The 13,203-nt window shown below is 45.4% G+C and overlaps 1 protein-coding gene across 1 annotated transcript in view; it reads right to left on the reverse strand.

Annotated features, from left to right (window-relative positions):
- Positions 1-13,203, reverse strand: part of ATXN7 (ataxin 7) — an 88,139-nt gene that overhangs the window by 52,304 nt on the left and 22,632 nt on the right. Inside the window, 1 exon segment of the mRNA XM_074198822.1 lies at positions 4,410-4,514. Within this exon segment, the coding sequence (XP_074054923.1) occupies positions 4,410-4,514 (105 nt within the window).

Genomic DNA, 13,203 nt, shown 5'->3' on the forward strand with positions numbered 1-13,203 from the left:
CTAGAATGTGGACAGCGGAGGTCAACTGTGGATCAGAGGCTGGAGAAGAGAATGAGGGTGAGGGGGGTGGGCAGAGTCACACTGCGAGGGTCCGGGGGAGCCAGCCTCACAGGCAGCATGGGAAGAGGAGCCGGAGGACCACAGAGCAGGTTGGTTCTGTTCAAGTGCGGCAGAACAAGGACAGGGCGGGGGCCGTGGACCCAGCAGGAAGGAAACAGGCAGTTAGGCCAAGGAAGAGGCTCTGGCAACCCCAAGCCTTCACTGAGGATGTTGGCTCACGCTTTCACAATCGAGGTGGTCTGTGCACAGCTTTACAGTGACTCTCCTCCTTGGTGCCATCCGCGTTCAGAGGGGAGCCCCCGGAGGAAGGCTGGCTTCTTCCAGGCCAGCCCTGGGGCGGCTGACTCAAAAAGAAAGGACCCCTGTGGCGAATACCCACTCAGAAAACTTATCGGTGATGCCACAAGCAGCCCTAGGGGGCTTCTCTGGTCCACACCCATTCTTCCCACCTGCTCTGGCCTTTGGCACCACAAGCTACTCTGATCTGTCCTCTTGGTCCCTTCCTCCTCCTCCTCCTCCTCCAGCCACTTCCATGGGTGCTGACCTCAGTTGTCCCCAAGACTCTGACCTCAGTCGTCTTTGCTCTTTTCCTCTGGGGATCCAATGCACTGGCTTCCCCTCAACGCCACTGGGAAGGCCCCCAAAGAAAGGTCTGCAGTCTTGGACACCCCCCCCCACCGACTCCCATCGGACCATCCAGCCCACACAAGATGTTCAAGATCTCGAAGAGGCCAATGGACTTTGACTTCTAACCTATCTAACCTGTATACTACCATCAGAGTAATTTGGATCAGAATAATTATTCACACACAGCCTTTTAGAATTTACAAAAACTTTGCTCCTAATATTCCAGCAACGTCAAACTATAAACCACCATGTGAAAGACTAATCCAATTCATCCAAAATTAGTGAAATTCAAATGAAAACAACTGTGAGGTCCCCCTGCCCACTGAGCAAATTGACAATGAGAACAAGAGATGGAAATGGGCAATGCTGGAAAGGCTGTGCAAAAACCAGCTCGCTCAAGCTACGGTGAACTGGTCCAACTGAAAAGAAAGGGAACTGATGCTAAAAAAAAATGACCAAACATCGACACTCTTTGTCTCAGAGATTCCATGTCTATTAATGCTCTCCAGTGAGACCACAAAAGGAAGAAAAGCAAGGCCTATTTCCCTAGGTGTATGCATGCGTGTGCATGTGCATGTGCAAACACACACAAAGCAGATGCGTGTGCACACATGTAAACACAGAGATGCACTATTCACAGGTGAATGGTTCAGACAAACTGGAGAACCAGGGACCTCTCAGTAATGAGTCATCTTCCCATCTCCCTATTCAGTCAAGAGCAGGTTGGACGAGCAGGCTGTCAAAGCTGCCCCCTCACGCAGGCCCGCTGTCCTCCACTGATTGGAAGGTGCCTTCTCTTAGAGGACCATGCTTGGAGCACCATGGTGGAGAGGGCTACAGAGAGGAGGGAGACCGAGGAGGATTCCAAGTGGGGGAGGCCCCAGGAGGAGAGGGGGAGATGCTGTGGAGGTAGCCCTGACCACCAGGTAAAGTGAGGGCAGCTAGCGGACACCATGGTGCACCCTGGGATGGGCCTAGGATCCCAGACTTCTTCCCGAGTTCAAATCTGGGTTCAGACACTTAGTGGCTGGTGACCCTGAGCAAGTCACTTCACCCTGTTTGCCTCAGTTTCTTCATTGGTAAAATGAGCTAGAGAAGAAAATGGCAGACCAAGCCCCCAAGAGAGTCAAGATGAGTCAGACACGATCGAAAGGACTGACCCATCACAACCGGGCTGAGAGCCTGGACAACAGGAGCAGAGACGCCAAGAAAAGGGATGGGCTTGGAAGAAGGGTGACAAGTTTAGCTCTGGATAGGTTGAGCCTCTCCCAGCTAACCGGTCAGAAGGGATCAACCACTTTGAAATCCATAAGGTTCTGGGTTTGTACCCCTCATAGGATACTTATCAAAGATGTTCTAGATTGTGCCATTTGGAGTGTCTTCTCCCCTTACTTGATCTTTCAGTAACGTAAAGAACAAGGAATTTGCTAGGTGAGTGTCCAATGGGTTTCCAAAGAAAGCGTTCAGGAGGGACTAATATACAAGTGTAGTTCATCTTAAAGAACAGAAATACATTCCTAAAAAAGAACCCCAAACCAATGAATATCATTTTAAAGAATAAATTAAATCCTATTTAGAAAACATTAGCATTTCCACATAATATGATCCAAAAGATGAATCTTTTTTGGTAGAGTAACAGCTAGATTCTAACCATCCAGTTTCCTATCATTTTTAAATATATCCTGTACAATTTGGTAAGCAGTAGGAAAACTTCCTCCTTGAATTGGTTGTGCTGATACAGAGTCTCTATCATGGACGGACTCCAATGAACCTGGGATGTCATCAACATCGCAAACCTCTCCTACAAAAGGGATTCCAACCTGGCCAGACTTGCTCATCCCTTGGGACCAACCTTGTCCTTCCATAAAGAAGATGTCAAGTGAATATTCAATGTACAGGGGCTTCACTGAGAACCAATTGGAGAACATTACTGGAATTAGAGAAACTCCAGTGGGCCTCGGGCATGGGAACAAGAAGAAAGGAGGGAATTAGGAAATAAGCCACAGGAGCCCAGGCCCCAGCAACTCCAAAGACTCCCTTTAGGAAGTTGGAACAGGTCTTGGAGGTGAATGAGTCTGGTTTTCTGGGTGATCTATCAGCAGCTTTATAACGACACACTTCACCAGGCTTGTTTGTTACCCAATGTGCAAAAGGGACCCAAGCTCAGAAACAGAACCCCATTCATCACCCCTTAGAGGAGGGCAAACAGAACAAGACAAACTGTTTTTCCTGACGTAGGAAAGGATAAGCCCAAATTCTGAGAAGTAGATGTGACCACTTTTGTCTGAACGGAGGCCAACTGGAAGATGAAGTCACTCCAGTCCAGAACGGGCTTCCCTAGGTGGTGACATCCTGCAGCCTGCTCCCTCCAGCCTCCTGCCCCTCTGCTCCCCTGCCACTGACCACTCATGACTCGGAGCCACGCATCATCATCGGACAAAGAACAGGTAGGAGAGTCGGTCCAGGGCTTCTGAATCACAGTGAAACTCTCAGGTCACTCAAAGGCAAGCTGACCTGCTAGTCTGCCTCTGAATCCTTCTCCATTTGAGAGCTGATCCCTTAATGTCCTCCCAACTGGAGACTGCCTCCCAACTAGGAAAGCCCCCACCAGCACCCCATGTCTCTGGAGGTGTCCTCTGCTTTCTTTTTCCCACCTTGATTCTCTTCAGCGCAATTTCCAATTTCCTTCTGATTCTTTCCTCAGAGAAAACACTGATTATGAATAGACTTGTAGAAGACACAGCAGGCTCACATCCTGAATTCCTATATTCCTATATGCATGTACGTGTACGCATTACCTGTGTGTCGGGGGGGGGGGCGGTGCATGCACGAGACTTTTCTAGGTCTTCTGATGCAGCCAAAGCTACAATCATGATTTTCCCAGGAGTCTTTGTGCAAACCTGTATCAGAAGTGCTATCATGCAAATGATTAAATGTCTTGGGCAAGAGCACCACTTTTAGCCTTGGGCTGCACAAGAAAACAACCATGCCGGGTCACTGATTTGCCTCAGCTCTGAGCCATCCTTCAACTCATCAACAACTTTCATTTGTCTTCTGGTTTCAATCATAATGACCATCAAGACGGATATGATCTAGTTCCTCAGGCACCTTGCAAGTCACTGGGGGATGAACCCCTAATTCAGAGGGTAGAGAGGCTGGTAAAGGACTATGGGATAGATAGTGCCCTTGCTCCCATTCCTCCACTCAGACCCTGTCCTGCAGAAATGAAAAGGGGCACCACACAGGGCTGAAGGGCATTTCACACTTTTGTTTGTAGGTTGCCACGGTCAAAGAATTCATCACCACGTGGCCAGTTGGCCAGGGATGAGCCCGCAGGACTTGGTGGACACAGCCTGGCCTGGGCTTGTCCCTGAAGCCTTTCCAGCAGGGTGAAACTGGGGCTCCAAGGGCCCAGTCCTCAAGAACCCAGGATCCCTCCCCTCCCCAATGAGAAAGACTGGGCAGAGAAGATCCCCAGTCAATCAAAATCCAAACTTCATGAAAACGTTCTTTAAAAGACATAAATAATTGTTTGGACACATCTATCAAATCACCCCCAATACAATTCATTGAGCATTGGCCGATATTTATGAATTAGAAGCATAACCTAGTTTGTGAAAAGAACAAGTATTATGATGATGAGCCATGTTGCTGTCATCTTTAGGCTTAATCCTGCTCTACCTTCCCCCTTTAATGATGATTTTAAATGGGTGAGCACTTACCGTAATGTGATTGAAATGCCTGTGGTTTAACGACTTGGTTGCAGTGGTTACAGATCACCAAATAGAAATCATCATGGGCAGGACAGAGACCAAATATCGGCATGTCTGCAAAAAACAAACAAGCACAGCTTACTTCAATAGCTCACAAACAAGCACTGACCTCTTCAGGTCACGGTTCTGATGGAATTATTTCTGGAAAGGATTGGGGGGGGGGGATCCTTTATTACAAGGTACAATAGAAAAAGTAAATTGCCTGTTTAAAAGCAAATTCTGTGCAAGAGCACAGTGATGAAGAATAAAACAAAACAGCCCAATAGCCAGTCTTAGAGCCATATATTTATAAATTCAGACAAATCACTAGCATCTAGTGGTACAAATGATGCAGAGTATTGAGGAAGCCTCTGGAGCTCCTGGAATCCTCACAGTCTTCAAACATTGTTTTAGCTTAAAATTATGCAACCATATTAAATGCATCATAACTTAGAAAGACAGCATCATCTGATGGTTTGAGTTGTTTAACTGAGCATTAGATGCCTGCCATCTGCTACCTGAGCCCTTCCTAAAGGAATCCTTCCTAAAGAGTCAGAGCTCATGCAAATTTTATGAATAAATCTGCAGGCTTTCCACATTGTTTACATTCACAATTGTCTGTGATACACTTTTTTTAGGGGCTATTTTAGTGCTGTAATTATAAAAAACAAAAACAAAAAACCTATCAAGTCAATGGTAAATAAACTCCTGCATTAAAGAAGTAATATTTAACACATATAAGATAATACACACATACATCACAGATTACTTAGCAAAATAAAGCCTCACACAATTTGCTTTTGTTGATAGTCATTGAACTTATTTAAATAGAACCCTAAACTACATGAATATACTTGCAAGTGAAATTAAAATTACCCTTGGTTTAAATGTCTAATTCACAATCCAACCAAGAAAATTTTAATCACAACAGAATAATTCCCCCAAACTAATATTTCCATAAATTTTTTAAGCATTTTACAAGGCAGTTTTAGTATTTTAAAACACTGAAGTCATCAAATTTAATCTCAACCGAATATTCAACATACTCTGATGATATATAAACATTTTAGAAAACTAAAACTACAACTAAAATGAAAAATAACAAAATTTCACTTGAAACTTTCCCTTAATCCAGGGTACACTCAAATATCTTTTATTTTGAGATCAAAAGGAGTAATCTTTTTCCAAACTGGAGGGTTTTGTTGTTGTTATGCAAGGCGATGGTATTAAGTGACTTGCCCAAGGTCACCTAGCTAAGTAAGTGTCTATGGGTATGTATTTGAACTCAGGTCCTCCTGACTCCAGGGCCACCCCAAATTGGAGTATTCTTAAGACTACATCCATTAGAGTACCTGTGACAGAGAATACCATCTATACCCAGAGAAAGAACTGTGGAGTTTAAACAAAGATGAAAGTTTATTACTTTCCATTTGTTTTTAATAAAAAAAAGTCTTATGTATTATATAATTTTGCTATCTCTAATATTTTATTTTCTCCTCAAGGATATGATTTCTGTCAATCGATGTATCAATTTTGATCACTGTGTAGCATGAAAACAATGTAAAGATTACCAGACTGCCTTCTGTGGGGGGGACAGGGAAGGGAAGGGAAGATGGAGGAAAGATTGTAAAATTCAAAATCTTACATAAAATGATGGGTTGAAACTAGTATTGTATATAATTGGAAAACAAATAAAATATTAATTAAAAAAGACTAAGTCCAAACATTATCATTTAAATATTCCTGAAACCCCAATATGCAGATACAGCAAAATAGGATTAACTAAATAGCATGTGACATCAGAAAATTATCCAGTCAAACAGTTTATAACTTAAACTAAGCCTGAATTTAGCTTTCAGCTATATAAAGAAGGTTACGCAATGATTTCATTCTAATTAGGGGACCATGAAACATGCAAGGCTCATTCTAGGGGAGATGAGGGAGGAGGGGGAGGGCCCTTGATGACTTCTTGCAGTCCTGATCCCATATCATGTTAGACATGCCACTGACATGACCCCACATCATGTTAAGACATGCCACAGACACAATCCAGCATCATGTTAGACACACCACTGGCATGATGCCATATCATGTTAGACACACCACCAACACGATCCAACATCATGTTAGAAACGCCACCGACATGATCCAACATCATGTTAGACATGCCACTGACACAATCCAACATCATGTTAGACAAGTCACTGACATGATCCCAAATCAAGTTAGACATTCCACTGGCATAATACCATATCGTGTTAGACAAGTCATCAACACGATTCCCATCATGTTAGACATGCCACTGACATGACCCATATCATGTTAGACATGCCACTGACACGATTCAGCATCATGTTGGACAAGTCACTGACACAACCCTATATCATGTTAGACAAGTCACCGACACAACCCCATATCATGTTAGACATGCCACTGGCATAACCCCATATCATGTTAGACAAGTCAATGACATGATCCCATATCATGTTAGACATGCCACGGGCATAATCCCATATCATGCTAGAGAAGTAACTGACATGATCCCATATCATGTCAGACATGCCACGAGCATGGCCCCATATCATGTTAGACATGCCACTGAAACCAACTGGGGAGAGAGAAATGAGGGAATAGGGTGACTGAGCCATTCAAGTGATGGGAGATGGCGTGAGTTCAAATCCTCGCTCTAACTAACACTTACTATCTTGTTGACTCGCACAAGTCACTTGACTCCGTTTCTCTTCTGTAAAATGAGGGGTTGCCTTGCAACTCTGAATTCCAGAACGATCACATTTCTAGTTGACTACTGACTTCTAATAAAAATAAAGACAAAAACAAAGTACTTTTGAAAAAAGTGCATGCCTTCGATTTAAACTTGAGATGAATATTGTATCAGGATTTTTAGTAGAAGGTGGTGACTGCAGCTTCTGGTGAAAATGAACACTATAATGAAATTATATCTGAGAAAAACATTTTAGTAGCTGGAGAGGATGGTCTATATAACTAAAAAAGTGGAATTAGTTCTTTGAAAATAAAGAATTTTAACTATTAAAAAAGTGCATGCCTTCAAAATACATAGAAGAGTTTGAAGTCTGTTAGGAATGCAATGATCAACACTTAAAATAAATTGTTTATAATAGGCCTAATGTCAAAACACTAAATTCTAATTGTTAGATTAAAAATACAATATCAATCTCCAACATTTTAATAAAGCTCAACTGGCAAGAAACACGCAGGAAGCCCAAAAGTATTATTTAAAATAAATGGCACAAGCCATGAGGCTTGTCCGGTGCGGTCTGCGGCATCCGTGAGCATCAGTTTTATAAATAGCAATCAAAGGAGCAGCAGGTGAATGGCCTGGATTCTTTCTAGGCCATTGAGGCCTGTGAGCTACTTTTCAGAGCTCTGGTGAGGCTGAACTGGAATCAATGCCATTCAACCTACCATGAATTTGCGTTCCTTCTGATGCCTGAGCCACCCCCTATTCTATAAAAGTTGGGTTTTTGACCCAGGACTCAATCTGCCACAGAAAAGCGGATCTCAAGTTCTTTGTGCCGGGGCGTCTTGTGCATTTCTTGTGACATAAGTTAATGACTACCCTTAATGGAAATAATACAATCATTCCATTTTTGTAAAAATGAACCCACATCTATGTGATTCTTCAGGAATCTAAAATAACTATGTGCAATTAATATCTTTGCTGTCTTACTGTCTCTCGGGAACACTGTCTGGGTGTGTGTGTATGAACACATACACACACAAACACACATATGTGTATATGTATGTATATCAGGATCTATTTAGATACATATTCTTATAAATATTTTCCTTTGTGCACATCTTGGCTAAATGAAGAGTAGGTAGACATCTCATAACTTCCTGTGAAAGTTGTGTTATATTCATGAAAAACTAAAATCTCATTGATTTCAGCAGCCTGGAACATACAAAAGAACGTCTCTCCTGAAGCTGCTGCGACCTAACACAGATCCTGTATGTGGTGGACATGCAGCCTTTTCTGTACTGTATGTAACATTCCAAAGAGCTTAGCAACTGTCAAAGATAGTCTGGAATGTTGTGGCAACAGAAAGAAAAGGGACGGAGCTGCGTGTGAGACCTCCTGGAGGCTTTTCCATATTTTTTAAGGCTGACATTCTGAAACCAGTCCAGTTACAAATGAATAGTTGGGACCCACCCAAGGATAGGGAAGCCACTTGATTCTGGGCTTTTAAAAAACCAAGCTAAGAAAAACTCAGGAAACTTTTGCTAAATTCAAAAACAAGTGAAGAGTTTCTGCACCCAAGGACTCAATGAAAATTCAAAATGCATTCTTTTTAAGGAAACTGTCTCAGACATTTTAAAAGCAAAACTGCTTCAAAATTCATTTTGAACTTCTGAAAAACAAATTTCTCAGACTTCATTGTTCTCTGAGCTCTGAATTGAGCTTTTTTCCTCTTCTGCCAATAGTTGCATTTCTGTTCTCAGCCTCTGAAGGACTGGGTAACTTTAGGCCAAAAGATTAGCTGGGTTTAGGTTTTTTTTCTACCATCTCTTGTGATTTGAGGACTGGCTGTCTCCACGGAGGTCCCAGGCTTCACCAAAGGGTGGAGGTGACCCTGAGGCTGGGCCAGTAGAACCCGGGCTTGCCAGACTCCGAGGGTGGGCCTGGCCACAAATTGAATGTCTTGTCCTCCCCGGACTGGTCTCTCTTGGTGGGCAGAGCCTCCCTACCAGGCTGGCCACCACACCTCTTCAAGACTGACTTCCCAGAAGAAGGGGTTTGGAGGCTGAAGGGGCAGTGGTCTACCCGATGATATTCCAGCCCCGGCTGAAGGCGTCCATAGGGCCCCAGCGCCAGTCACACGCAGGGTGCCAAGGGTCTTTTCCTGAGCCCAGAGACAGAATGGCCCGTGGCCAGGAGGCCGCTGCCCGAGAGGCTGTCATCACTTTGGTAAAACTCCTCACCAAAAGCAGCCTGGTCTCAGACCATTCAAGCCAAGCCTTGGAGGGGCCGGCAGCTGAATGTCGAATCCTCAGGGTGGTTTCCGGTAACCCTATCCTAACACGGTGAGGGCCGTTGTTTGGCAGGCCGCACATGATCAGTCCCAGGATTAGGCTGGCCATTCAAAACCACAACGCAGGGGAGAGAGTGGGCGCTCACCCTGTGAGTCACAGCACTGGCAGCTTAGAAGGGGTCATCAGGGAGGTCTGGCACCCTGTGATGTTCCATGGGACCCACTTCAGCTCTCCCCAAAGCAGTCACCAAATCCAAGTTTGAAAAGAGATTCTGGTTTGGGGAAGCAAAAGCACCACCCCAAAGTAAGGGGAGGTATTTAATTCACTTCCGTCTACATACTGATGCTATGGCTTAGTCAGGAGCATTGGCCACAGAAGAAAACACAGATTGAGAGTAAAAAGCCCAGATCTAATCACTGAGTCTAGGCACCCCCTGCCCCATCTCAGGTTCAGGTTCCCCATTCGGGGCTTGGACTAGGTGGGTTCTACAAGCCAGCCCCCTTTTGGTTCCAAAGCCCGTGTTTTACTGCTGCAGAACTTCATTCACAAACCCACTAGGGAAGTGTCATCTGCCAGGAATGGGGGATGGGGTGGGGAGGATGACAGATTATATAAAATTGAATTAACCGTATATCAAATTTTAAAAATCGTAACACTTCTATTCTGAAAGGACAATTTTCTTGATTAGAGCACCGCTACCCCAAATTCAGATAGTCCCAATATCCTTTAAGCTGAAAGAATTACTTTTAAAAAAAATTAATGTAACCTGTATCAGACTGCTTGCCATCTTGGAGAGGGGGAAGGGAGAAAAATCTGCAACTCAAAATCTTATAAAAAATGAATGTTAAAAACTATTTTTACATGAATTGAAAAAATAAAGTGCTATTTACAATAAATAAGTGAAAAGGGGAAATTAATGAGAAGCAATGTACTTGGTTTCAAATATAAGCTATATTTCAGAAAAGTTGTCTATAAATTCAATTTTTATATAGAATAATCTCTTAAATGGACTTAGTTAAAAAATCAGACGATGAAATCATCTTCTAACTCATCTTTTTCTGTAAATTCCACTTTTCCTTTATGAGATTTGTTTAAACCTAGGTAGATCTGTATACATGAAGACTACCAGACAGCCCTCTAGTTAGAGTTAAAAAAGATCCCCTCCCAACTGTTTGACCCACAGACCCACACACAGACCCACAGACACACACAGACCCACAGACCCACACACAGACACAGACCCACACACACACACACACACACACACACACACACACAGACCCACACAGAACCACAGACACAGACCCACAGACACAGACCCACAGACACACACACACACACACACACACACACACACAAAGACCCACAGACCCACACACAGACCCACACACAGACACAAACCCACAGACCCACACACACAGACCCACACACACACACACACACACACACACACACAGACCCACACACACACAGACCCACACAGACACAAACCCACAGACCCCCCCACACACACACACAGCACCCCACCTAAATCAACAAGATGGGACTCACAACCCTCACTTCAGTATTGCTACTTTTAACAACAGACTCAAATGCACAAGGTTAAAATGAAGAAATCGCATCTGAGGAGACCTCAGAACAAGCCCCAAAGCTCATCCCCGGCTTCCCCAAAGAAAGCGGGGGGCCTCTGATTTCTCTTCGAGTCCATTAAAATTCTATTTTCTTGGCTCAGAAAACACAGCATCCTTCTCTGGGAAGAAGAGGGATCACCCCAACTCCCAAGTGTAAATCTAGAACTGTGGGCATGGAGAAGAGGAATCCTTTCCCTGATGTCCCCTCTGGCCTTGAAATTCTGGGGCCGGTGCCGCAGAGGGTCCCGGAGGAAGAGGGAGGACGACAGGTTGGAGCTGACCAGCCCAGGGTCCTCCGGGCCACCCGGAGTGCCTTCCATTCCAGCCTGGAGACAATCGGCAGCCACTCCGGGTCTGGGACCCCATGACCGAGGTTACTGGGGCCAAGTTGCTCAATCTCTCTGGTCTAAACTGGCTGTGGGTAAAATGTGGGTGACCCTTCCATGTCTTAGGCCAGAAGGCTGGCCTACATAAGGCCTCCTGGTCCCTCCTGGTTCAAAGATCTAGGCCACCCCCCAGGATCAAAACAGGTTTTCGATACCCCCAGATTGTAAATGACCCCTCTCCCCGCCAAGGACGGGTGGACTTCAGGTGAAGTCCACCCAAAGACATTTCCGTGGCCCAGCAGAATGCCACAGAAGAGGAAGAAGCGGAGAGCCAGCATGTCCTCTGACCTGCTGCCGAAGGTGTATTCCGCTCCCTCCCTGTCTCGTCTCGTCTCGTCTTGTCTCCTCTCCTCTCTTTTCCTCCCCGCACTCCTCTGCCTCTCACTGCTCTGGGGCTACCGAGGCTCTGGAGAAGGATGCCGCCACTCCTGCTGACAGCGTTTTCCAACTTCTAAATCATCCAGGAAGCGTCTCTGGCTGGCGACGGGCAGGATACCTCCTGAGCTGATGCCTGGGTCCACCCTGAGCCTGGCAAGCATCAAAGACCTGAGGGGACCAGGCTGGACCGAACAGCACCCCGGGGCCAAGGGAATGCCCAGTGCATCCAAGGCCTGACTTTTGGCTAAAATTGACCTGACTGGGCAGGCACTTGCCAACAATGACCCTGGGAGTCAGGAGCTGGTATCCCACTTGACAAAGGAAGAAACTGTGGCAAACAGCTGAAGTGACTTGTCCAAGGTCTCAGAGTCAGTAAGTGTTAGAGATTGGATTTGAACTCAGGTCTTTTAAAAGTCTCCAGACATGACTTTCTATACCACAAATACCCAGAATTTGGGCATAGGGGAATCAGATTTTAATCATTTGAAGAAAAAAAAGTTGACGGAAAAGAAGTGCAACTATCCTCCCATTTTAAAAATGTTTTCATGGGGGGGTCATTGGTACCTAAATTAAAGGTACCCTCAATGAGGGAATTAGGAGGGTAAAAGCAGGCTTTCACAGAGCCTCTCCAACCATTTCCCAAGGGCTGGAAAAGGCGAGAATCTGGATTGAGCTGGGCTGTGGCTGACCTGGAGGAACAAAACGAGCCCTTCCAGGCTTTGACAGCGAGGTGTCCCCCGCCAGAGACCCACATCACTCAAGATTCCTCGAAGAAGTTACAAGAAAAATAACCCACGTCATCAATGGCCTTGTGAAAATAGACATTGGATCAGCCCTCAATGGGGAGGGAGGCCTTTGCCGCAGAATTCACCCCGGGACGCAGCATTCGCAGCTGATGATCCGAGCTGATGAATGGCTCTGGGGTGCTGGGGCCTCCGGACGCTCCTGTTTGAGAGGATATTTGAGCCACGGCCGAGTTCCCGGGAGAGATCAGTGATCCTTCAAAGAATTCCGGCTTCCCCTCTCAGGAAAGACCAAAGGAGGAGGAAGGACTCTCAGCCAGATCTCATGGGGGAGGACACACAGCTGTGGATGGACGGTGGCACGCATGAACATATGTAAGCATTAAGAGAACACAGACAATGAGCTGGACCAGATGAGCAAAGAGGTCGGAGGAGTGCTGTAAGCGATCTCAAGCCGCCCATCACGTCACTCACAAAGACACATGCAGGGAGAGGGTGGGCATAACACCACCTCCGAGGGATGCCCAAGAGGACCAGGAGGAAAGGGTGCTCCTAAAGAACCATGGGCCAGAAAAAGTGCTATGGTCCACAGGGAGGCAGCCGGCCACAGGGA

Source organism: Macrotis lagotis, chromosome 8, assembly GCF_037893015.1.
Source record: "Macrotis lagotis isolate mMagLag1 chromosome 8, bilby.v1.9.chrom.fasta, whole genome shotgun sequence".
In the NCBI taxonomy this organism is placed as follows: Eukaryota; Metazoa; Chordata; class Mammalia; order Peramelemorphia; family Peramelidae; genus Macrotis; species Macrotis lagotis.